The following is a 27,148-nucleotide window of genomic DNA, read 5'->3' as shown; positions in this document are numbered from 1 at the left end:
AAACTTGATATGGTACAGGCAGTGACAGCCCCTTCTTCTGTGGCTGAATTGCAGTAACTAGTCTTCCCCTCCGTTTGCAGAGGTGCTTTTTCAAAGCTATTAATGAGTATTTGGCATACTGCTTTTTTGGATACTAGCTTTTTCTTAACATGAGGTCTTGTTTCTGTGCCTAGATTTTGAGGGACTGAACATCTGTTATTATTTAAAAAAACCCCACTGTTTAAATTAGGAGTCTTCAAAGGAATTAAATACAGTTCTTTGTTTAGATTTACTGTTTATGTACTGTTTTAAGATGGGTGTTTGTAACATATTCAAAAGATACCATTTACTTTTCAACAAACATTTGGGAGGAAACATTTCTGTAGTATGCATTTCTAGTATATCAAAAGCGTTTGATAATAAATTGCAGTTTCAAATGACCTGGAAATACTGTGTTTCTCTCTTGCCTTCTCCTAGGCGCCTGAGCTTTACTAGTCAAATTGCACTAGTTTGTGGAAATTTGATTTGTGTTTTTTTCCTTCCTTGTTCTTTTGCAAATTCCTCCACATACTGCTTTGTCAACTGAAATGTTTGAACTGTGATCTTGTATGACTCTGTAGAATACTCCAAATCAACCTAAGTGCAAGCTTAGCTTTGCCCTTTAAATAGTTATGAACACTTTGCCTAAAATATTTCATTTGAGGCTAGGAATTGTGTGCAGGTGTAGCAGGCAAAGTCGTCACTGATGTTAGGATGCTGCCACAGTTCGGTATCACTGTACTCTTGGAGCTTTATCAGTTTTGTCTGTACTAGACAAGTACTCTTGATGCTTCCCATGGTTGGTTGTAGTATTGAATAATTGTGGAGCTCTAAGAAGAAGCCCATAGCAGAAATGTTATGGAATGTTTTGCTTAGACCTGCCAGATGTTGATCAACAGAAATGCACAGGAATAATCTCAAAATAACTAAAGAACCCCAAATCCACTTTTTTTTTTTAAAACCAAATCTGACTAGATGGTTCTTTGTGTACCTGCAGAATCTGTTGGTACTGGTCTAGACACAAGATACAAAGCACTGGGGAATTTCGAAGTGCTTTCATCCCTGATAATTTGTTTGAAACATTTTATTTATCTGTACAACATATTCCTTCATTTCAGAGTAAAATATCCTTTGTTTTCGTTCCATTTAGGTACCGTAAATTGGCATTAAAATGGCACCCTGATAAAAATCCAGACAATAAAGAAGAGGCAGAACGGCAATTTAAACAAGTAGCTGAGGCCTATGAAGTTTTGTCAGATGGTAGGTATTTTAAAAGGGCTCTTGAACTACAGATCTCTAGTCTGGGTATCAGACTGAAAATGCTGATGTATGATGCTTTAAAGGGATATTGTAACTTTGGTTTGCTATTCAACTCAAGTACTACTTTTTTCAAAAGAAAGGAGAGAAAAAGAAGCTTGCAGATAAGGCAAAATAAGCAGAAATTTTGAAACAAAAAATTCAGGATTTCTCTAGACGAGTAACCAAAGCAGTTTCCTTCTAGAAATTGAAATCCTATGTTTGCCAGGCCCTCTTCAGAAATTTCTGAAGAGATATTTGTGAATACCAAGATTCATTTTATCTTAGGAGGTAAAGCCAATGTTACTGTCTGTATAGGGGAATTACTGTGTTTATCCAATAAAAATCAGGCTAGACAAACTCTGAAGTATCTGCTGCTGTGCCCACTGCTTCTAGTTCTTGTAACAGTAAACTAGTCTTGACAAAGCCCAAGCATACTGTAAACCTTGCTGAAAATTTGGATTGTGTTTGGGTGAATTCTGTAAATTCAGTCAACTGTGATACTGAGGAGAGTGTTTATTTAGAATTGTTCTGAAACAGTTGCTTAGCCTGACCCATGTGGTGCAGGAATTCAGCTTATAGTTCACCTGTATCTTTTTTGCTTGAAAAGTATCATTAACTTTTGCTAGTGTTCTGGCAAAAGCAGTCTGCATCATAACAAAGTGATTTAAGCTACTTTGATTATTTTCTCCTGTAATTGACTGCAGCTGTTTGTGCTATTTCTGAAGTGTCCTTGATTTCACCTGAGACCAATGAGCATGGGAAAGCTATATTTAAAGCACTAGCAGCATCTAGATTACCTTTCAGAATCTGGCCTGGTTTATCAAGCTGCAGTCTTGTACACCCTGTTTCTTTGGTTGGTTTTGATGCTTAATTGACATGGGAGAAACAGAACTTAATTTATGGGCAGTTCATTGTATACTTGTCTCCTAGAGTAATTTAACCTTAAGCAAATTTTTTGAGCAAGATAAAAATAGGATACTGGTCTGGTTGTTATACAGATCTTTAAATTCTTCGGAAACAGTATACTGCAAGAATTTTAGAACATCTTCTAAAAATGCTGCCTGTTTTTGGATCTAGACCAAATCCTAAGTTACTGGTGTCTTAAAAATCATTTGTGCGGCCGGGATAGCTGAATCCTGAGCCCCGTGGTTGAGAGGCAATCAGCTGTTCTGCAGACTTAATGAAATTTTCTGACACCATTACAGGCTTAAATGAAGACAGATTTTTGGCAGAAGAATAGTTTTGTAAGGGGGTTACATAAGCAAAGAATACTGAAATTGGGTGATCATAGAACACACTTCCCTTGTGGTTTCAAGAACGTTGTATTTTTCAAGATGAACTTCAGGCTTTGTGAGCCCTCAGATCTTCCTCACTGTTTCCTGCTCCTTCTGACAGTTTGTCTGCCTTACTGCTTTGGTCTTTTTACATTGGTGGGTAGGTTAACCTTTCTTTAAAAATTGCTTTCTAGAAATGCAATATGGGTAATGTACCAAGTGTTGCTGGGGGTTTGTGTGTAAACCTATTGCAAGCTTCCATTATTTGGAGGTGATGACCAGTATATAAAATTTTAATTCCTGTTAGAAGTATTTTACTTTTCAGCAGCTGTTTGAGGTAACTGCATGTTCTTTTCAGTGATGCTTTTTAAATTTCAAAAACATCTTTCACTGAAGAGATTCCAGTGGGAATAACATGTTAATATTAAGAGCCTAAATTCAGATGCTCTGACTGGTTTTTAGCTGGTCCTTCCACACCAGTGCAAGCAAAATAAGCTGTCTGCCTCTTTAAGCTCTTCAGGTTCCCTTCCAGTAACAGCAGCACAGTCTGATCTTATGTAGTAATACAGAGTTAATTTTTCTCCCCCTTCCCATGGATACTGGAAGGCTGGTCTGCAATGAAATTAAGAAAGAGCCATTTCATGCCTTCTAAAATAATAGAGAGCAAGCAGTTTGAGTCAAATCCTTTCGTGCCATTTTTTTAATATCACTTCATTCCCCTTTATTAAACTGGAAGTGGTTATAATTGATTTGAGGGGTTTTGCAGTCACTCATACAAACACTGTCCTTTGGTTCTCATAACTGTCACAATGGGCTTGGTCTTGTGCAGTAAAAGGAAAAGAGGCAGTGGTCAAGGTTTGCAACAAGGGCAATTCCAGTTGGATAGAAGGAAGAGAATGCTTACAATGAGAATGCTTGAGCACTGGGACTGTTTTCCAGAGAGAATCCGGCATCTTCTTTTCTTGGAGATTGATGAGATCAGGGCTTTCTCCAGGCAAGTTTTGACCAACTTTGAGATTAGACTTGTTTGGAGAAGAAGGTAGAATTCCAGAGGTCCTTTACAACCTAAGGCTTTCCATGGTACCTATGTAAAGATGAAGACTGCAGTATTCTTTTTAAAGGCAAACGTCCTTGTGATTTCTGTCCTTATACCAGAATTTTTTCTGACACGACAGGACCAGAGCTTCTACAACTAAATGGTAGTCTTCTTTCTAAACCTAAATAGCTTTAGCAATCCTCATTAAAAACATTCACCAGTTACACGCCAGAACTTTCTTAAATAAACTAGCTTTGAGAAGATGTTTAGCTGAGAATACCAGTTGAGTCTTTTTGTTTTTTTCGAAATTCTATATGCCTATTTACTGACATGGTGTATAACTTCTCCTTGTAGCTAAAAAACGTGACATCTATGACAGATATGGAAAAGAAGGCTTAATAAACGGAGGTGGAGGTATGTTGACAACTAGCAGTTCTTTGCTTTCTCTATTCTGGTGGAAAGACATTTTCTACAGCTTTCTTTTTAAGACAGGAATCTGGAAATGCCTATACTAAGGCCTAAAATGTAATCTTCTGAAAATTTGAATTATAATTGTTCTTACAGTTTTTCTAGCTGTTGTAAAAGGTATTACTGATACCTGGAAACAGAGAAAGGAGAACTAATTATAAAAAGTATTGTGTGCACTTAACTTGAGTGACACCTGAAAGGGAAGGAGAAATTTTAGAAATGTGTTTATATTTTTAAATTGTTCAAATACCATATAGGCCTGAACTTTCTTGTTAGTAGGAATGTGTGAGGGTAACTGAAATTTAACTTCTTTTTGCAGGTGGAAATCATCATGATAATCCATTTGAATTTGGATTTACATTCCGTAACCCAGAAGATGTCTTTAGGGAGTTTTTTGGTGGAAGGGACCCCTTTTCATTTGACTTCTTTGGTAAGTAATCCACTGGTGTTAGTTATGTCTATCTAAAGCGTGGCTAAAACTTTACTCTTACAAAACAAACATAGCTAATGCACCTTTATTAGAAATAGCTCTGAAAGCTGAAGGTAAACAATTGGTATTTTGTATTATATTAAAAATGTTTGTTTCCTACCTGTTTCTTCTTGGTCGATTTGATAGTACAAAACAGATATGGCTTGCCAATGCATGTTTTGTTGGAAGGCCTGGTTTAAAAAAACCATAAAATCGTGGATACTATGTCTCTATACATTGGGGAACTAACATTCAACAGAAAAAGTATACACTGGAATTTGTGCTTGAGAATTTGACCAGGTGAACTTAGTCTATTGAATTTGATCTCTTTTAATCTGTAAATATTTAATGTAGCTTTGAGAGCTTCTGAACTGGACAGGTTAACTGTAACTGTTAACAGCATAGCTCTCAGTGTGAACTTGTATCATGGCAGGAATGATTTTCTTGTATCAAAATAAGAACAGCTGCATACATAATCTAGCCACTCTCCCAAATTCATGTCACATGTTTGCTTGGGGGTTAGAGTCCCTAAAAGCTCAGATAACTTCAATGGTTCTTGAAGCCTGGATGCTTCATTTAGTTAAAGGAAGCAATATGTGATAAAGTTGTCAAAGTAATCTTTTTACCATAGTGCTGATGGTCTATTGGCTTGTGATGTTGCTTGCTCTAGTATATTGAAGGTCTTTTCAGAGGCGCTGGAGTTCTTACTCAGTCTGTCTGTGTATGTTCTACTGCATAAAATGCTGACCTGTAAAGCGGAACAGATTCTGTTTTCAGTATTTGGTTAAAGAAAGTAAAAACTCCCATATTGAAAACTGCAAGAATTGTACTTGAAAAACAAAGCTCTCTTCCTATTCAGTGCCTCGATATTGATGAATCTCTATAATAAAGTATGTAGGTGTTTTAATATTTTTAAAGGTAATTTTTTATCTGCTGGCAGCATTAAGGGGCTAATTCAGCTCAGATTTTAATTATATCTTTCTCTAGTTTGCTATTCAGAGATCATCAGTTGTTGGATGAATCTAATGAAGGGCTAGAAAAGGGGTTGAAGGGTTAGAGGTTGAATTCAGTAGAATGTTAGTTGATGAATTAGATAAGTAGCTAGAGGAAGAATCTGGTAGAGGATAAGTAGCAGAACTTGAGCAATTAGATCCAGTGGGAAATAAGCAGAAGTAATAAAGGACAGATTGGAGGAAGCATCTAGCAAAATACTGATGAGTGAAGTGGGGACTGAACTGGGAAGATGCAACTTTTTCACTGCCCATAGTAGAAGAAGAATCTTAAGGAATACTAGACGAGGATTTCAGTTTAGATGAGATGAGTGAGTGATCTCAGTGCTGGTTAGGCCACATCTGGAGTAGTGTCCAGTTCTGGCCTCTCCAGTACAAGAAACAGAGTTACTGGGTAGAGTCCAGTGAAGGGCCACTAAGACAATTAAGGGACTGCAGCTCCTCTCACATGAGGAAAAAGCTGAGAGAATTGCTGGAATTGTTCAGTATAGAGAAAGCTCAGGGTGAGGCTCTCATCAATGTACATGTGAAGGGAAGGTGTAAAGAAGGTGGAGCTAGGCTATTGTCAGTGGTGCCCAGTGACAGGACAAGAGGCAATGGGCGCAAATGGAAGCACAGGAGGTTCTGCCTGAACTTAAGGTAACACTTTTCTTCTGTGAGAGTGACTGAGCATTGGAGCAGGTTGCCCAGAGAGGTTGTGGAATCTCCATGTTTGGAGATACTTAGAAGCTGTCTGGACATGATCCTGGGCAACCCGCTCTAGGTGCCCCTGCTTGAGCAGGGGATTGGACCAGAGGTCACTGCCAACCTCAACCATTCTGTGATTGAGTAGTAGAAAACCTAGGAAAATCTGAGCAAGATGTTTAGTAGGAAGCTAGTGAGGAGGAGCTGGGAGACACCGTGTAGCACTCTCATTTATTTTTTAATCTAAGATACTTTAAATAAAATAGTTCTCAATCAAATATCTTTATAGTAAATTGTAAAGGTAAGGCATGTTCTAGCTACTGGGAGGCTGACATAGGCTCTGTTTGATTTTGATTGTATTTACTTCATCAGCACTAGCAAGGTTTGGGTATTGCAGCTACTTTAGCCTCTCCTGTAGAGGAGCAATGATAATCTTACCCTGTTGAAACAGTGGACATGTCACCAGTGCAGAGGTATGTTGTTACTGAGGCATGCTTCCAAAAACATTCTCCCCTGCTTAACACCCGAATTTATTTATTTATTCTAAAGCGGGTTATCTACTTCATGTATTGATAACTGTCATTGTCAGCTTTGAGTAATGCAACACAGGCTCTGCTTCTTGCAGAGTAAGGTTCTGGCACTGTCAGCACTGTTATGTGTACTCCAGTTGATGAAAACTAATTGTTTCAAAGCTGCCTCCACTTTATGTGGATAATTGCAGTGTCATTGACCAGAGTCCTAAAACCAGTCTTGAGCTTTGGATTCTGAGTAAAAAAAGCTCATGTAATTTTTCTCATCAGAAGGCTTTAAAATGAGCACGTCTTATTTTTTCAAAATTTTTTTGGCTTTAAGATGCTTAAGACATTCTCTAATATGGGCAAGTGTAACTCAAAAACAATTTTTCCACAGCTTTCTGTAAAAAGTGTTTGCAACGATCTGTGCATTTACGTGAATGTTTAAGGTACTACAACATGAAAATACAGGTGCTTTCAGCTGAGTGTAGTGCATTTAATAATGCCAAAAGCAACCAGTAGAATTGTGTGTATTATATGAATATTTGTATTCGTAAACTAGAGCTCTTGTAGATTCTGCTGTGTTGAAACACTGGAGGGACAGCTTCTGTCCAGAAGAATAAGGGAATTTATCTTCTAAAAATGAGGAGTTTTCAACTTGTTGATGAATTTTCTGTGGAACTAGTGACTTTTAAAGGAGCTACTCAAGTTATAATTAGTTTTACAAGGAACTGAAAAAGGACTGAGGTCATGCTTTCTAAAAACGTACACTGGTGGAATCAAAGGTGAAATTGAATAAATATTTTGAAATGTTTGCACCTTTTATATAGTTTGAAGTGGCATGTAGTGAAGCCCACAATGCAGGTGGGACTCTATATCCTGATTGCCATTGAATATGTAAAGAGCAGCATTCAGATGCATAATCCATGGAAATTTATGGATGTGAAGAATTTCTAAAATTGTGCTATGAATTGAGTCTGTTAAAGTCCACTGAGCTATGTTGCACTGCTATTGCAATTACAGAAAGTTTTCTTTATAAACAGAGGCATCTTTATTCATCTGTAGAAATGGGGAGAATGTATGAAGACTTCTGTGGTGATTTTTAACTGCTAAGTCCCTTCAGACTTTTCAAATGAAAATTCATAATACAGTTGAAGACGGCTTTGAACACTTCCAAATGGAGCAAAGTTAATGTTATGTGTTCTGTGTTGCCCTGGAATTAACTCATCCAGTCACAATTTATCTCCACTGATTTTCAGGCAAATTCTTTGTAAAAATAAGGGTGCATGAAGGCTACTACTTTTTAAAACTTGATCTGATAATATGACAAGCAGTTAAGTCTCTTAACTTTTGAGACATGTGGTCTTGCTTTCTGTGACACCTGGTTACAGCAGAATCTGCATTTTCCTAGTGAGCTCTTCCAGTGATAGTTTTCAGTCTCTTTGACATATAGATGGATGGTAATTCTTGTAACAGGAAGAAAAGAAAATGAAAGAAAAGGTGATGTTTCCTATGCAGTACTACTCTTTGTATTGCAAAGTACTGCCTTGGAATATCAACATGTGGTTAACTGGTATTCAGCACTCTGTACCATATACTACTTCTATTCTTTGACTGTCCTTTGACATTAGAACTGACTGTTTGCTCTTAATATAGGAATTGATTTCTCATTTCAGTAAGTTTGTTTTAGACTTAAACTATATCCTACTCAATTTATGGTGCTTGCGTTGATTTGGTTTGTGTTCCATGTAGTGTTTTGTTTGTATTTTACTTGTAAACTTTTCAAGGACATTCTTCTGCATTTTAACAGTTCATAGTGAGGGAAGGATCCCGATGTTACCACTGGTAATGGAGGTGTATTGATTAATTTAAAGACTGCTGCTTCAAGCATTGTGAGGAACAGAAAGGGATGTATTGTGGTGTAGGCAAAAATGCTTGGCTGTTGAAGAATTGACTTAGTTTTGGTTTAGAGGCTTTTCAGATTCTCACTTCAAGAATGGGTTATACGTTGGAAGGGATTATCAGTGAGGAATCATACTGAAAGATGGAGTGGATATCACAAGAGCGTAACATTACCCAACAGGCAATTCAGTAGTTCAAACAACTCCTTAAGTAGTTAAGTCATCTTTTATATACAGTTGAGCTTTGCTTGCACATCTTGTGACATTTGACATGGTTTAGGGTGTCTGAGATGCCCGAGTAATTTCTTCATGGGCTAGAAAATACAGCTTGGGACCTACAGCAGACCAGTATCCTCCAGCAGCAGTATCTAGAAGTTTGACACGATGTTTCAGGGCATTTCAAACAGCTTTAGATGCCTGTATGTCTAGTTAAATGAATCCTACAAGGAACCATGCTTTTCTCTGTGGTAGAATGTGTTAATAATGTGACGTGATAAATTGCTCCAGATGGATGCCCTCTCTAGACTTTGATGTCAGAGAGAAGTCTGTTTGTGGAGTCTCTTTCAACATAGATTATAATCTTGACGGTTTTGCTATAGTTCCTAAATACTTCAGTATTCTCAGTGTACCTTCTGAGATGGTATTTTATAAATGTCTTAAATGTTTTTCTTAGTTTATGAAGTAGAATTTACGATGTATTTTAATCTAAATTTAATACCAGATGATGCATATAAAACATATACATTCTGTGGAGTTTTCCCTTGAGAATTCTAGTTACCTGGTTTATGTGGTATTTAAAAAATCTATACTCTTGGAAACCAAAGGGAAAACTAAACTTAACACCTTTATGTGGGTAGCTAGATATAAATATTTGTCACAGAGAACATAAACTAGCTAGTTATATGGTATGTTGTTTGGTTCCATCAAACAAGAGAATTACTGCAGATTGACTGCTGTAATATCGATTACATAAAATGAAGCATGAGTGTTCTGGAAAAATATACTGAGTTACTTTAAGCATCCAGGCTAAACAGTCTTCATCTAACAAGAAAGAGGAAAATCTTATGTGCAATAATCATTGCAAACTCTATTTTACATGGTCTGTGTTTTAGGATGTTGTTTAGGAATGGGATAGCTTCAACCTTTTTGTCTCAAGGACATAAAATTGTCTTGCTGGGGCAAAAGCTTTGCATAAGAGTCAGATCATGGTTTTAATCCACATGTAATAAATTCCTGATAATTATGACATTTAGGTGTTCGAATGCAGAATGTATTTGTTAGATGGGTTCTTGAAACTGAAAATGGAGATGCCTTTCAATTAAATCTATCTTGCACAACATTGTCCTCTTTGTAATTAATCTTTTGTTGACATAAATTTGCAGCTTTGGTGCAATTTATGAAGTGCTCAGAGATTTGCATGTACATTCTTTGCTTTGGTATGAATGTGCACAGTTGTATTTCATAAGCACCAGTCTTAGATCATAATTATCCACTGAATGGTCCAAATCTCACTACTATGAATTTTTCAGAAGTAACTTGATAGGTTTGAAGAAGGTTTTTGAAACACAGGAATTGTCTCACCCAGACAGCATTATCAAACAGGAATAAGTAATGCTGTGGCTCCATGGGTGGCTAATATATAGCTTCTGCTGCTGAAAGGGAGGAGGCCTTGCTCCAAATTCTCATGTCTGTCTGTCTGAAAACTTTAATGTTTGACTAATGTCCCACTAGATAATTGAGAAGCTGTCTGATAGCATGCTGGCTGAAGATGAAGTTTGTCTCGGGCATCCCAAGCCAGTTCAGTTTGTTAGTCCCCATGAAAATGGTTTGGTTTGGTTTTCTTGGATGGCTAGCTGGTTAAATTGGTCAGAGGACTAATACTTAACATTGCACAAGAAGAGCAGATCCTACAATGGTAGTGGAAGATTCCTTCATTTTTAAGGTATGCCTGAACATTTGGGCATTAATTTCGTAAATATGAAGTGCTGATTAGAGTTGGACTTGCTGTACTCTAGCATCTTTGTAATTATGGTATAGATGGCATTCAAAGGTAATGTTGTAAGTCTCCTTTTTCTAGAAAATTACTAATTCCAGGATCTCTGCTATATACCATTAGAAAGACTTTAAAATGCTTCTGCTGGTAAACTTTCTTAAGTAAGTGGGACAAACATGTTTGACACCTAATTTGTGGAAGGGAGCAATTATAAAAGACCATGCTGAAACACTCGAGGCAGGTGAATCAACAGTGCTTGCAACAGCATGTTAGTGTCTCTTCTGAGTAAGTGGCATCAACAGTATGCTTATTTTGTAGATAACGAAGAAAATATATCCATGCAAAAGTGCTTACAGGTTTCTGTGGCCTGCCTAGTTATGATAATGTAGTTTTTTGCACCTGGGTACACTCCAGAGCTGTAGAATGAGGTTCTGTGTGTATTTACTGCAAATCTGCATCTTTGAAACTTTTTTCAAATAGAAGACAAGATAGAAATACCTACTCCAAGAATTCTATTTTATTGTATGTATCATATATCTGTAGCCCTTTGCATAAACACATTATTCAGACCTGCATTTCAGACTCTTTCCTGGCATGATCTATAAAGTCACTTACAGTATGCTTTTGAAATAAGGCAATGATGGCAGACAGGCAGCCTATACTGCCTCTGCTTACTGAAACACTGCAGACTGTAATACTCAATGTCGTTGAGTTTGACTGCCTCTTTATGTAGGGCGTGCCCACCAAAGCTGCTCTATCACTCCCCCCCTCAGCTGGACAGGGGAGAGAAAATGTAACGAAAGGCTCACAAGCTGAGATAAGGACAGGGAGAGATCACTTGCCAATTACTGTCATGGGCAAAAAAGACTCTACTCGGAGAAAATCAACTTATTACCAATCAAATCAGAGTAGGGCAATGAGAAATAAAACCAAATCATAAACCACCTTCCCTCCACCCCTTCCTTCTTCCTGGGCATACTTCACTCCTGGATTCTCTACCTACCCCCCCAGTGGCACAGACAGGGGGACGGGGAATGGGGGTTGTGGTCAGTTCATCACACGTTATCTCTGCCGCTCCTTCCTCCTCAGGGGCAGGACTCCTCACTTGTCCCCTGCTCCGGTGTGGGGTCCCTTCTGTGGGAGACAGTTCTCCATGAACTTCTCCAACGTGAGTCCTTCCCATGGGCCGCAGTTCTTCATGAGCTGCTCCAGCGTGGGTCCCTTCCCTGGGCTGCAGTCCTTCAGGCACAGCCTGCTCCAGCATGGATCCCCCGCGGGGTCACAAGTCCTGCCAGAAAACCTGCTCCAGCATGGGCTCCTCTCTCCATGGGGCCACAGGTCCTGCCAGGAACCTGCTCTGGTGTGGGCTTCCCACGGGGTCACAGCCTCCTTCGGGCACCCACCTGCTCCGGCGTGGGGTCCTCCCCGGACTGCAGGTGGAGATCTGCTCCCCTGTGGAACCTCCCTGGGCTGCAGGGGGACAGCCTGCCTCACCATGGTCTTCCCCACGGGCTGCAGGGGAATCTCTGCTCCGGCGCCTGGAGCACCTCCTGCCTCTCCTTCTGCACTGACCTTGGTCTTTCACATGTTCTCACTCCTCTCTTTGGCGGGTCGGTCTTGAAGCCGGCTGGCATTGGCTCTAGTGGATGTAGGGGAAGCTTCTAGCAGCTTCTCACAGAAGCCATCCCTGTAGTCCCCAGCTACCAAAGCCTTGCCATGCAAACCCAATAGACAGCTACAGTGTCATCCTCCTGCATCTGCAATAAGGGCATTCAGCTCGTGTGTCATGTTTTGGCAGAGGTGATAGTGTAGCTCTGATTGCAAAGAATAAAGGAAACAAAGATCATTGGTTGTAAGGGTAGTCCAGTGAGTGGTGACTGAGCAGTGATCCTGTTTTTACAGGGTAATGTTCCTTTGCGTACTGTTCCTATAAGATTATCAACATCTCTGGCTGCAGCAGTGTGTGCGTATGAGAACATTTGTTGACGGTGCACAGTTTATCTCAACACTTCTGATTTTCTGGATGTGAATGATGGCATTGCACTGGAATGTGCTCAACACTTTCATCAGGGATAGCACTGTTCTATGGCTGAAAGCATCTTCCTGTGCTGCTTTTGACCCTTGGGCTCTTCTTCCTGCTGTCTTCCTCATAACCAGCACAGTTGCTTTTACAGTCACGCTGTGAACTGTAGCGAAGAATTCATGTGGCTGAACTTCTTTTCATCTGGAGATGCTCTTTTCAGCTGATCAGTTCCTGATCTGGTTCCCCAAGCAGCTGCCAGGGTACAAGTGTCATGGTAGAAGTGACTGCCATAGGAGATGTGGCACTTTTAGTTTATAGTGTGTTGTGGTTTCAGCTAATGCCTTAAATTGATATAATGAATTTCATGAAGTTTATCTGAATTGTGGACTGCTTCAAATGTAGATATTCTGGGGTTTGCCTTCTTTCCTCCCTTGTATGGTGCTTTCCTGCCCATTTTCTTTCAGATACGCCAGTCTTACCAGTACAGAGTCAGATTAGCTTGTGGATGCAACAGAAAGCTAACAATGCAAACACTCAGTGTTTTCTTTTGGATCAATGAATTAATGCAACTTGTCATTTGGTTCCATGATTACAAGGCAGGAAAGGAGAGCAATCACATCTTTTAAGTAGTATTCTGCAATTGGTTTATACTGCTGAAAGGGAGAAAATCCTGTTTCTGTGTTGCAGCTGAGGATTCCTCAGAGTGGGGGGGTTCATGACCTACCTTATTTTGAACTGCAGTGAGATATTTATTATAGTAGTTGTTATTTTACTTGTTTAGAGGTGAAATTCTTTTCCTGTGAGTACAGAAAAGCAAGGTAGGATTCCGTGGTTTGCAGTAAGCAGGTTTAATGTTTTACCCAGGGGAACAAGGCAGTTGCTGCATCTGAATTAGCAAAGACTTTTCCAAATAAAGTAAATTCTTTTGGAATTCTCTTATGTAAGCATTGTCAGGTGGGTTTGTTAGTGTACAATCTTTTGTGTTGCTGGGGGCTTTGTGTTCCAACCTTTGCATTAACTTTTTGGCTTCTGAAACTGCAGTCTTCCTATCTAGTAACAGGAAGAGTACTAAAGTCCTTAATTTTGTCTTTTTTTTGGTAACAGGCTACCATGAGTTCTTTGCTTCAGCTTTTGCTTTTTCCCCCAAAAGCTTCACGTCATCTGCTGTTGTTGATATATTAGAAGTCTGTCTCACTGGCTTCCTTGAAATTTCTCACCTTTTGTTCTCTCTTGATCTTTGCTGTTTTGACACCACAACTTCTGTCAGAAGTGTATTCCAACACTTTGGTTGAAACTGAATCTGATACTCTGTCTTCCCATACGCTTCTGGTAATACCCAGATTAGAATAAACTGTGAATTTATCTCCAAACAGTATTTAGTAATACTCTGAGGTGACACTAGTCTAGCATTTCAGTTTTTTGAAGCTTTTAAGTTGTATAGTATTTATATAGTATTTTCCCTTTTTAGAAAGCCCTTCACTTATGGGTTGGGTTTTTTTACTGTTTAATTTTGTTGATCTGATGTGCTTCTAACATTCAATAAGAAAATTACATGGATTGTAAACACCAAAATTACTATCATAAGAGCAGTCATTAAAAAAACCCAACACCCTGATATTGTCATTTGAACTGTTTGGAAAACGCCATCTATGTGAAAAGGTTATCGTGCATGGAAAGGTTCTGCTAAATCACAAAAATAGACCTACCAGGCTGAAATGTTATTATTTTGCTGAGTGGTACCATTAATCATCCTAATTTAGGGACTAAAAGCATAAACAGGGTCTGAGTAGTTGTGAGGTTGCTATATTAATGTGTATTTGGTGGTGCATACAACAAAAGATAATGCAGAAGCCTCCTGCTGCCTTCTCTCCTCAATGTTTTTGCCATATTTTTTTTTTCTTGCATGCTGTACCTGGATGGCTGTCAGGATAGTAAGAAATATTCCCTCAGGGAAGTCCTACCCGTTGTCCTGTCTCTGCATAATCCATCTTGCTGAGCATTCCGCAGTCCATTGCGGTAGAGTGGTTTGAGTATCTTTCTTACTGCAGAGAATTACTGGAAGAGCACTGGAGGATTATTAGTAGGGCTGCTAACAGAAGTCACCTGAGGCTAGAACATTTGCTAATACAGAATGCTGACCTATTTCTTTGGTGCGTAGGGTTGCCAAAGGCTAATAAGGCATGTCCAAGTCTTGGGTAGGTTTTAGTGTGGTTAGGAGCAGGCAATAAGCCATTTAGAAGCTGGGTTGATAGCAGGGATCTCTGGGAGATTCTGTGATCCTCCCGTAAAAACCTTTGTGTTTCTGCTGCTGTTGTGCCGAGAAGGAGAGATTCACTTGCACAATAGGCTGATATACTGTGGGAGATTAAAAACTCAAAGCTTACATGGTAGGTTGTTTTGTTTTTATTCAAACTCCAGGTAACAAGAAAAATTGGACTATAAATAGAAAGCTTAACAGTGGGAGTAATATAATATAGAACATTTGTACACGTGAGTGAATGACCTTCATAACCAACTTATGAGTCACTAGCAAAATTGGTCACTCCACAAATTGGACAAAACAATTGCAGTGGTTTTACTTGCTACCTGATACAGTAGTCTGACAAAAATTTGCCTCTTTTAAAAGGGCATAGTGCTTGTTTTGGAAACAGTAATTTTGGTGGTAGGTTCCCATATTTCCATGCCCTAGCATTGGTTTAATTTCTGTTGTTTAAAAGGTAATAACAAGTCATCTTTATATTGAAGAAAACTTGTTCTACATGGAAAAAAAAACACAAAACAAAAAACCACCTGAGGTAGAAAAAAATCTTACCACTTGCTTGTCTAGTGTATGTAAGGTAAAAGTTTGGTCCTGCCTTGTTTTATCAATAACTGTGGAAGCTAGGGGAAGAATGGGGTTATTTTTTTTGTTGTTCTTGGCATTTTATGTCTCTGCTAATGGGGAGTATGTGTCTGAACCTCAGCAGCTGCCTTTGTTCAGCATAAATACGTTGTGACATTTCACTTTTGTTAAGTAATTGCACATAAACCAGATGGTTACTAATACCTTTTTATTATCATATTGATTGCTTTAGTATTGTCACTATTGCATTAACTTGGTGATTTATCATAAATCAGCTTGGATTTTTGTGGGGGTACCAAAGGTGGAATAAATACTGTGTTTCTGACCTTTGCTTTGTCAATTTGTAGTTCTGAAGCAGTCATGCAGTTATAAGAGTCTTTCCTTGCTTTCATACTTCTATTGCTGCTATCACCAGTTTCTGCATTTTTCAGCAAGAGCTTATCCTGAGCAGTGTTTCAGACTGTTCTCTTTCAATATTGAGTCCCCACTTGTAAAGCGTGGTGAAATAGTTGGTACTGTACAACACTGATTTTGGGAGAGTTGTGATTGATGGAGAGAATAGTTGAAGTTCCTAAACATTTCTGATTTTAATGCAAGTATTATGTTTATTGAGTATCTGTTATATGATTGCAATTTTATATGTCGTTCTTTTTTTTAAGAGCACTAGTGAAAAGCAGTTTTCAGATAATTCTAGCAATAACTATTTTTTAGGAAAATGTGTTAAAGTAAATAAGGATTGCTTGTACAGGTGTCTGGTCGTCCGCCTGTCCGCGCCCCCCCCCCCCTTTTTTTTTTTTTTGAAAGAGACTATTGTCTTCCTGATGTGGATGGAACAATAGCTAGCTGTTCTGAATGACATAACAGTTGTACTTGAATTTGAAATAGCATTTTAACCATGACCCCCTTTCTCTATTTCTCCCCTCTTCCTCCTGCTTGGTAGGGACCAAATGCCTGTTTGGGACATTGTGTGTAAACTTCCATACTTTGCTGCCTAAACGTGCATCAGAATACGTGTTTGAAGTGTCTGATGTGGCAAGTGCTAAAATAAACACTTTGAACACTTTGAGTCATGAGTCCCTGGCTGCTGTTTTTATATTTCAATAATTGATATAACCTATCTGGAAGTTACTTGTCAGAGACCTCATCATGGTGATCCACAATAAATCTTGAATAAAAATAAGCTAGGAAGTTCACGTACCTGTGTGTAATATTTTAAGATTTGTTAAATTCGAATTCTAAGAGCCTGACCTTAGCCTGGCAACAGTAAGTTCTGTAGAACAGCTGAAGGATTTCCCTTATGGTGACTTGGTGTGTAGAGATCATGATTATGCATCTGAAGAGTGTTAAATCTGTCAAATGCTAACTGACTGGACATAGTTAGCTTCAAATAAATACTGATTTCATTTTTTATCATACCTCTAGTGTATTATGCTATATGAGCATGTGGTGGAAATAATACTGTTTCTGTAGCTCTTGTCAGTTTTATTATACCGAAAAATGTAAGAGCATTTACATTAGGTTTACTGTTTTTTAATACTAAAGAGCTAAAATAAGGACATTTTTTATAATTATTTTTAACTATCCAAAACTGAGACAGAATTTAGTCCAGAAGGAGCATAGGAATTGCCTTTTTGGTGGACTGTTGAATTCAGTAGCATCAAGTATTTCAAAGGAAGAATCTTATCTGTAACAGGAAATTTCTTCTTTTAATGAAGAATCCTAATGATTAAATACAAAATTACTCAGTAATATTGACCTCTTAAATGTTGTCTTCTCTTTTGTAGAAGACCCTTTTGAGGACTTCTTCGGGGGCAGGCGGGGTCCAAGGGGAAGCAGAAGCAGAGGTGGTGGATCATTTTTCTCTGCCTTTGGTGGATTCCCTGCTTTTGGCAGCGGTTTTTCTTCATTTGACACAGGTAAATATCACAACGTTTAACAAGGAATGCAGTTTTGGTTTACAAAGGATCTCAATATAATAAGCTGATAAATACTTTTTTAAAAGTTGCCTCCTTCATTCAGGGAATTCTGAGGCTGCTTTTTTTAAATTAAGCTGTTCTCTGTAAAGTCTGAATGTAAATAAAGCTATAGTTACAGTATTTGGTCTACTTGAAAGTTCATGAAAAGTAAACAGAACTGTAGGAGGTAGAGCTTTTTGTGTTCTTAATTTTGGTGCTACAGGGTTTTTTTTTATAGCTTTAAAATTGTTTTTTTTCTGTTTGCTTTTAGGTATTGAGGGTATGATGGCTTTTATTTAAGGTCCTGAAAATACACTGGAAAAATGTGTGCCTAAAACCCATGGTACTACTTAGTATCAGTTTTGGGGTAGTCAGTTTGAATGCTGATGTCTGTATCTCAGAGGTTGCTGAGAGTTGCTGGTAGTCAGTATCCTTTCAAGTGTTAAGATTCTGGGTATTAGTTGGATGTTAGTGATACAGAACTACTTGTGTCTGCTAACTCAGGGCATCCCAACATCTACATTAAAGCAAAAAATCAGATCCATTAAAGTTACTAGCTTTACCTTGAGTGGCAAGAATGATATAATGGTTTAAGTTCAGCAGACAGGCCTGAATGCCTTTTCTTCAGAGAAGGAGATGGCGAATGGTTTTTGGACAATGCTGTGCATTTGAAATTTGAACTATGGGTCCGTATGGCAGAAATTGATGGGGCTGGAGCCATGTTTTTATTCTCACCCTGGTGTTTAATGCCATTTAGTCACTGATACTGTATTGATGCAACCACCTAAGGGCATCCTGAAGCTAGGATGTAGTCTGAGTGAATGATAAACTTGGATTCCATGATCATGCAAAAATACATTTTTAGTCAAATACCTTCTTTCCCAATAGGTTTTACTTCGTTTGGTTCACTGGGACACGGAGGACTTACTTCGTTCTCCTCTACGTCATTTGGTGGCAGTGGAATGGGTAACTTCAAATCAGTATCAACCTCAACAAAAATAGTTAATGGCAGAAAAATTACTACAAAGAGGTAAGTGATATAAATACATTTGTATGAAACTACATGTAGAGACATGCATAGCTATAAATACATGTATTTAAATATACTATATATACACACATAAATATAGTGATACATGTATGTATATGTATTTTTACTGTTGCTGTTGTGGTCATCACCTTACTTGGATTTCTCTGAATGCTTAAAAAAATTTGAAAAGTTTTGTTGGATTCTCTGACTCTTCTTGGCATTGCTGAATTACTTAAAGCTGTAGCATGTGAAAATGGGGAAGATGGTAAACTCCTGATAGTCGAGGAGGGTTCAGATGTGTAAGACCTGCTTTCAGAACTGCTCTGACAAAAAATGAAGGTTGCAACTTGTTTGCTATTTGGAAGGGACCTGGCAATGGAGCTCTTGCAGGCCTCCAGAGCCTCCAGTGTAGTGATGGATCTTTTATTATGGTCCTTGACTACTGCCTGCCAAGTCAGCTTGAGCTTCTGGAAGGGAAAAGTGCGCTTGGTTTCTGTTGATTGTGAAGCTTTCAACTGGGGATTGGGAGGACTTTTAATTTTGCAGACACTATGAAACTTGAAACAGTTTTCCCTAACATCTGCTCTAGTTTGCTTTTCTAGGCAGTGTTTGAGTGAAGTTTTTGTGTAAAGTAATTTTCCTATATCTGTTAAGTCAAATAAGCAACTGAAACTTGCTTTGGAGAATATGTTTCCTGTTTGGAAAGTGAATTTTCAAGTACTGCACATAGTGTACCTTCTCACTATTTCATGCTTGTGATAGGGAAATCACTGCATTTGGGAAACCCAGATATTAACTATAGAGTAACCTACATGGAACATTATGATCAGTAAGTTGCAGGAGTACTGAACAGGTAGTTAAATGTAATTTCAGTACTTTATAAAAAAAATTTACAGAAAAGCAAGGGAAAGCCAATTTTTTTGTTTGGTAACTTGTGTCCTGTACTTTGAAATGCAAGGTTCTTCTGTGTCCTATTATACTGGAGAGATCCTGTCGTCTTGACCACTTAAATGCAGCCTTTGTCATCACATGCTGTTGTGGTCATGATGTTTTTCTGTGAGTGTATTCCAGAAAAATCTGAAAACTGCCCACTTTTGAGGGAATTGTACCAGGTGAGAGACACCAAAGAAAGTATTTATGCAAAAGAAGATAAGGCACCGTGTTTGTTTTAGTATTAAAAAATAGACTAAATCAGGTATGCTGCTGTCATATCTTATGTTAGCATATTTAGAAACCGGGGGGAGAAGCAAGAAATGTGGTTAGCCACATCTAGGAAGACATGTTTACTGTCTCCGAGAAGTCCTGTTACTTTGTAGAATGTCTGCTGACAAGGTGGCTAAGTCTAAAGAAGATTCATATCCCAGCATACCCAGTGAAAATCTTCTCTGAGTAATACTTTGCTTCAGGCAAGAAGCCATTTACTCTGTTTTTAATATGGGTGTATTCTCTTCAGTAAGTCTGATCTCTAGAAAAATTCGTAATCATCCATGTGGTTTCCTCATTTGAATCATGAGGAGAGAATTCCCAGATAGTTAAAATTTAGGCATATATTTAATGTTCTGAAAATAATTTAAACATTCCTTATCTTCCCATTTCTAAAACAAAAAAAAAAGCCCAAACCCACAGAGGTCTTTAATAATCTCTCCTTCCAGTCAGGGATACTTAAATTTTGCAACGTATTTTGCTGGTCATAAACTTGGTATACAGTAGGTCTCCAAATTAATTGCTCTGATCAAATTAGAAGTGGATTAAAGACTGTCTTGCGTGCCTTACATCATGCAAAACTGTCATTGGGTCTAGAATATTATGCATTTAACGAACGGGTAGGTACTAAATGCATCGTCCAGATTGTACAGTTGATCTGTCAAAAGACAGTTAGTTCTAGATAATAGTCTGTAGTGTCAGTACAGCTGTGACAATGTATGAGGTGACAGCTGTAACTGTGAACTCTACAAGCTGGAGGATTCAAAGTTTCAGAAGCAATTTTCCTGCTGTAAATAAGCAGTATCAGTGGGGGAATGCAGATGGTTACTAGTTACAGCTTCTGTGCTGTTAAATACAAAAGGTTGCCAACTACAGTTGCATTAAGCAGGCAGTGCTCCATTATAGTTCATTATCTAAAATCTTAGGTCTGGTGTGTGTTTTCAAACTGCTTACAGTGCTTTAAAATGGCTGTGTTTTTGTCCTACAGAATTGTTGAGAATGGACAAGAGAGAGTAGAAGTTGAAGAAGATGGCCAGTTAAGGTCGCTAACAATAAATGGTAAGGAGCAGCTGCTACGCTTGGATAACAAGTAATTCAACGCACGCATTTAACAGAAATTTTAAGCTATAACAGCCACCATTTGAGGATTGACAGGAACATTTTTTGAAGATTTCAAACGAACTCAACTTTCTGTATATCCGTACTTAAGTAGTATAAATAGCTCACTGAAGCTCGTATTTGTCATAGACTTTTGAGTTAATTGTTGGGACCACATCAATTGGACCATTTTTTGTCCTTAAAATTGTTGTAAATTTCTGTATGCACTTTTCTTTTTATTATATATGATCAAGGTGAACCATGATCCTTCAGTAGTGCTAGGGCGAGATGTACACTAACACTAGCATGAATCTTGCTTTTTACAATTTGAAATGTGAGCCAAGTAGTAGTTTTAAGTCTGCTGTGAAGTTAACATTTCCAGGATAACCTTTTTAATAATTTCAGCTTTTTTTTAAATGTTTAGTAGTGAACAATGTTAATACATTTCTGGTAATGCATTTCTGGTTTAAATAAATTAAGGTTGTTTTCTAGTTGTGCATGAATGCAGACAATTTAGTAAGTTTTGACAAATGTTTAAATGTGTAATGTAAGCAAAAGGTAAACAAAAGTGAAGCCAGTGAGCTGAGTCTTTTGTCATTTGCTAAAAAAAAAAAAAAAAAAAATTCAAAATGAATAAATGCTGATGTTTGTGGTGCATTCTTTCATGAATGGCATTTGTAACCTTCTTGTGTCTGTGTGTAATTTGGGCAACTTGGGAAAACAGTGCTTCCCCCCCCCCCCCCCCTCCACCTTTTTCTTCAGTCTTAAGGATGAGGGCCTTTTTTCTTTGCAGATGTTTTCTTCAGTGTGTCTGAAAACATGATATTTAATTTCTTTTCTAAACCTGTATTTGAAGCACCTACTTTTAAGAAGCATTCAGAGGCTGACTCTTTAACTCCATCTTTTGCCCTAGTACATTATTTTTTTGGTCTAGGCCTAAAGTAACTCCTTCTGTTTAAAAAAAGTTTTCTGAAGTTCTAAGTTCTGAGATTGCTTCAAAAAATAATCTGTAGTGAACCTAAATATACAGGAAAATATTTAATAATTAAAAAAAGGCATTCTGAATGATAAGATTTTTTTTTGCTTGTTTTGAGAACAAACATAATTGCTTTGAAGAAGATTTGTACAAAAGTATTAGTGTTAAAATATCTCACTCTTACTTTTAGTCATCAACCAAAAACTTTGTTAAATTAATGGAGTGAAGCAAAGTGTTAATTTGTAGCTAAGACTGGATTTTCAAAGTTTAGTGGAAGATGACTTGATTTCTCTATGTCATAGAGAAAGCATGCAAATAACTATTGGCATGTGTTAACACCTGCCAGGCTCTGGGTAATTTCATGCATAAATCATGGATGTGCAGTTTTTATCTGTGCACCAGCTTTGAACATCTGGCCTTCACAAAATTCTTTAAGGTGGCTTAGTGGTTTTTTTTAAAAAAAAAAAAAAAAAAGCATGGTGTTTTCAAATGATCACTTAATGCCTTCTTGCTGAACACCATCTGCTTGGTACTAACAAATGCGTTGATTATTAAATACATCAAAAAGACTTGGTCTTGTTTATTGTGCAGGAAAACCAATTCAACTTAACCCAAACCAACAATCTAACAAACTGCAAAAACAGAATTCATATTTGTAGCAAAGTTAATATTTCTTATATTTGTCCCTCTACCATTAATGCTAATTTCATAGAACCCAGCAAAATAACAGGTAGAGGAAGAAATAAATATGTACTTTGCTTTTGGGACTACAGAAGTTATGTACCTTTTCAAGTTCTTTGCAGAGTTCTTGTTACTTCAGTGTTGTGTTTTTGGTGTAGAAGCACAAACTCAGTTTAAAACTAAACAGTGTTTTCTTGTTAATGCTGTTTTTTCCTTCCCCATGTATGTTCCTTCTTGATCCAGGTAACTAAACAGACAATTTATTTCAAAATCTGGCTTTGTTGTGATGTCTCAAGTTATTAAAAATGTTAGTTTATATTTATAGGACACAGTCTGCTCCTCTAAGTTTTATGTAAACTGTACAAAGTGCTTCAAAATTGGTTAACCGAGTCAAATAAAATTAGGACAATCTGGAGTTGAGTTTGAATTCCTTCCTGTGGATACCCATAGGTTTTACATTGAGCTGCCAAAGTTCACCTTCAATTTTAGTCCCAGGTAATCTTCTTTAACATTTAAATTACCTAGCTCAAGTTAAGAACACAATTTTGATAGCAGAGCTGCTAGTGGCCAATCTGTACCCACATGCTTGCCTTAGATCATCTTACCCAGAAAAGTATGGTCCTTCTCACAGCATTATATACAAACAGTTCACTCCAGGGTTCTATAATGAAATCTTTTAACACTGTAAATTTGCTGAAGAACCAGTGTTTTGGATAGTCTCTCTTCTGCCTTCAGATCACTGAAGCTGGATATTGTCAGAGCTGGACAAAATGCAGCATTAAATGGCAGCGCTGCAGTTTCTTGGTAGAAGGAGAGACTGGCAAAACACAAAGACAAGAAGAAATGAGTCAGCAGAAGGCAGAATTAATCAGTAAAGATTTCTACAGTAGTAAGCAGAAACCCATACACCAGTGTTTGAACAGCCTGATTGTTGAACTGGATGGTTACATGGTCTTGGTCCAAGTATATAATTGGACTGGCAGTTCCAGTTCCAGATGTAAAAAATTGCCACCTCCTTACACTTGACCTAAGCCTAATAGTCTCCACCTGTTTCATTATGTAGAACACAGGGTTTTGTTTTGTTTTTTTAAATAACACCACATCCAACTTTTTTTTTAATGCAACTTCTTGCATCCAACTTCATTTTTAGTACACAAAATGAATCCTCATTCTATGTTTACTGTGGATCCAATTTAAATTCTTCCTATTATGTATTAGATATTCAGAATTTCTTCTTATTTGTGCTGCTGAAATGAGTTTCTTTCCTCTTGAAAACCCAGTTATTAGGTTCCTGTGAAAAATTTTGTCGTTCCTTACTAATATGTGACTTGCATGGATGTACAAAACCTACTCACTGGAAGTAATGGATCATCAAGGGCAGCAAATTTCCTTAAACTTCAATTTTGGCCAAAATAGCACAAAATACTTAATAACAGAAAAGGTTCTTAATTCTAGCAAATGCTAGGCATCAGATGTGCAGTGGGATGAGGTGGCTTTCAAAAAGAGGTGCTGTTTGATTAAAAGTACCATTTCTTCATACAGGAGGGATTAATTTTGAATGTTTAGGGACACCATCCTGTTTAAATTAAGCTTCCTCCAGTGGTTTGGAAAAACTAAGATGGAGTTTTTGAACCTGCTAAGTCACTTACTCTTTCATGCTCTGCTTCAAAGTTCATTGGTAGAATACAATAACTTTGTAATGCTTTTTCTTGGTGCAGCCTCTTTTTGGTCTCTCGTGCATGGCAGTAATTTCAGTGCAATACACTGTAACGCAAGTTTCTCTTTTGATTGCATGGCACCTACCCCTTTCACTTGGCTTTACTGTAGAAGTTTGGGATTTTGCCTTAGAATGCTTCGCATTTTAAAATTGCTGGAGCTATTGTAGTTCTTGTTTCTTACAACACCTCTGTTGAGAATGACAGGCGCTGTTTTGTGGTGTAAGTGACAAAGCTGCTCTGCAGAGTAAGTGTACATAGCATTTGTAAGATGTATACTGTATCAGCGTGTGATTAATTGATGGACTGAGTCTTAGAATGCTGAAAACAAGATTGTAAAAGACTTAAACCCATCATCTCTAAGCCCAAGGGTTTTATATCTCTCTGTCAGTGTTTGCGTTCAGCTGTCCTGTTTGCTTGCCTCCTTCAGTATATTGGTGTTAGGTGTAAGTGGAGGTCTGTCTTTTGTGTTTAGCTGTGCTTCTGTGTTTCAGACCATCTCTGGGATGGTCCAGCGATTAAGACAGTTAGATTTTACTTTTTGTTTTTGGAAACATGAGTTCTGTTCCTGAATCTGCTTTTGTTCTGTTTACAAAGTAAGCTTGTTTCCTACTTTGCCTTAATTGAATCTGTGATTGTAAGAGGATAGTGCTTACTTCTAAAGATGGTTGCATTGCAAAATGAATGCTACAGCTGTACGGTGCTTACAGTCAGAGAACTTTTCAAAAGTGCTCAATGTTAGTGCAAGCTTTAACTTAGTATTAGAATACTTGTTAACCTTTTTGTGGCATCATTTCATAGTATTTTTGGAAAAACCTGCGTCTTTGCTTGTGATTTTTGGATGTCTTAGTATTTAGGCTTATTTTTAAGTAATGATGTTCTCACAAGGTAGTTGCAATACAGACCCCAGTGGTCTGCCAATCAGCAGTAACCCAAACTTTGAAACTTTACTTTTTTTAACATACAAGGAAGCTTGTTTGCACTGTGTGTTCCCTCTGGTCTTGTTTATTTTGGGACTGAGTTGTGACCGTAGACTTGCTTTGCGTAGTACTCAACAAAGATGGTTTGGGTTTTCTTCTTGTTATTGCTTGTCTTCATGTGGTTGTCTTAAGTAAAAAGCTTTTTATCTTCCACCTGAAATGGTCCTTATGTTGCAATAGTGTTGGAATGAATCATATGTACTTTGTTAATGTTACAAACTATACCTTTTGAATTTATAATTTTAGTGGGTTTACTGCTTGATCTGCTTTGGTTTTGGAAAAAAAAAATACCTCGACTAGAGTTGGTTGTTGAGTGAAATGCAGTACTGAAAAGTTAGAGCAGAAGATGGTTGGTTTATACTCTGCTACATAGGTCATGCATTCACAAAACAGTAAGCCTCGCTTTTGAGATGCTGCTGTCAGATTAAAAAAAAAAAAAAATTAAAATGCTGTGACCATCTGAGCAGTAACGCTGAACCCATGCAAGCTGACTGCTGATTCAAACTCATTGAAACTTCTCTGAAAACTATGTTCTGGCAGACTTAGCGCTGGGTTAGGTGTTATCTTACTTACAACAGCTGGTAGAAAGTTAATTGAAAACCCACGTGAATACTATATCCCTTGTCATGCTTACCATGTCTAAAATACATGCAGTAGTTTGGATGTGATAGTGCCGAAATCTGAAAGCTATGAAGTCCTGGTGTGAGGCAGATTGTGCTGGTGGCCTGAGTGCTAATTATCTGCTAAATAAAGGAAGCTGAGGACTTCTGCCTGAGAAGGTGTCAGCTTTGAAATGTAATGGTGGGGATTAAAGTATATTTAATTCAGAAGATAAGTAAAAAGTTTATTAAAAGGATGCTATTAAGTAGAATGTCTCTTTAGTTCTCTGGCTTTTTAAATAATGCTAGCTTTTGCAGGATTGTGGGTTCATTTTAAAATAACTAAAAGTAGATCATTTTTGAGCTTGACTTAAAATTGACAGTCAAGAAAATAGATTTTTAGAGGCTTACAGTAATAACTCTTAAAACTTTGCTTTGCCCTATAACTTATCCTTTATACTGAATCACAAATGAGAGCTCTTTCAGCTATTCTTTTCAATGCAGCCAACTTCAAATGAACTTCATAAAAGTAGAAGAAACCCCCTGTAGCTGCTAGTTTACCAGTGGTCAAAATAAAGCTGAATCGTTCATACACCTGAATGTTAATTCTGAGAGAGATTCAGTATTAACACCTAGTTTGTGAAGACTACAGTAGGGAATGTTAGTCTCTTATGTGATGCAACAAATGACATAGCACATTGAGAAGGCTTCAATTCCTCCTTTTATTGACTGTTAAAAAATGTGAAATCTTCTGCATTGCTTCTTATTTGTAAATTTATTTGAATGAGTTACTAGTATGGGAGAGGAATCCAGCCTGGGTGACTGGTCATAGAATTCAAATGGTGAAACACACATTCCTGATGGCCAGAAGAGAGAATTATTTTGGCTGCGTCTGTAACGGAGTTGCTTGAAGTTGTTACTAAAACAGCTAAAGATGCAAAGCAGCAGCTCTGGAATAGAATTCTTCTCTCAGTTGCAGTCACAAGCTTGAAGGAATTGTGGTCCAGGAGGGGAGTTTACCTGGAAAAATAATCATAAGCCTGCAGAGGCTTTGACACATCTGGTAGAGAAGCTGGGCAGATCCAGCAGTCTCTTGGTTTCTCTCCAGAAATACGTGCTGTGTCTGTGTTAATCTTTGTAACTGATATATAGAGTAAGATTAACTCACTTATTTTCACACATTTGCATAACTGTCACCATAGCCACCCCTGGCAGACTTTTTTCCTAGGCATGTAGTTGGAGGCTGTATTTTACTCTTCACAGAAATGAAATGCGAATTTGTCATCCTGTTGCCATTTTGTCTTACTCAGCAACAGAGTACTGTGTCTTGCTTTTGTGAAAGGGCATATTCTGCAGTATCAGTCTCCGTCGTTCTTCTTCCA

General features: G+C 37.8%; 1 protein-coding gene across 9 annotated transcripts in view; it reads left to right on the top strand.

The window, feature by feature from the left end:
- DNAJB6 (DnaJ heat shock protein family (Hsp40) member B6) overlaps positions 1-27,148 on the top strand; it is a 123,032-nt gene that overhangs the window by 11,714 nt on the left and 84,170 nt on the right. For all 9 annotated transcript variants that reach the window (XM_041122675.1, XM_041122674.1, XM_030008220.2 and 6 more), the window contains exons 3-8: positions 1,169-1,278; positions 3,982-4,041; positions 4,415-4,525; positions 17,314-17,445; positions 18,373-18,514; positions 20,706-20,776. In XM_041122675.1, the coding sequence (XP_040978609.1) occupies positions 1,169-1,278; positions 3,982-4,041; positions 4,415-4,525; positions 17,314-17,445; positions 18,373-18,514; positions 20,706-20,776 (626 nt within the window). The remainder of the gene's footprint in view (positions 1-1,168; positions 1,279-3,981; positions 4,042-4,414; positions 4,526-17,313; positions 17,446-18,372; positions 18,515-20,705; positions 20,777-27,148) is intronic.

Source organism: Aquila chrysaetos, chromosome 3, assembly GCF_900496995.4.
Source record: "Aquila chrysaetos chrysaetos chromosome 3, bAquChr1.4, whole genome shotgun sequence".
In the NCBI taxonomy this organism is placed as follows: domain Eukaryota; kingdom Metazoa; phylum Chordata; class Aves; order Accipitriformes; family Accipitridae; genus Aquila; species Aquila chrysaetos.
This window is presented reverse-complemented; position numbering and strand designations above follow the sequence as displayed.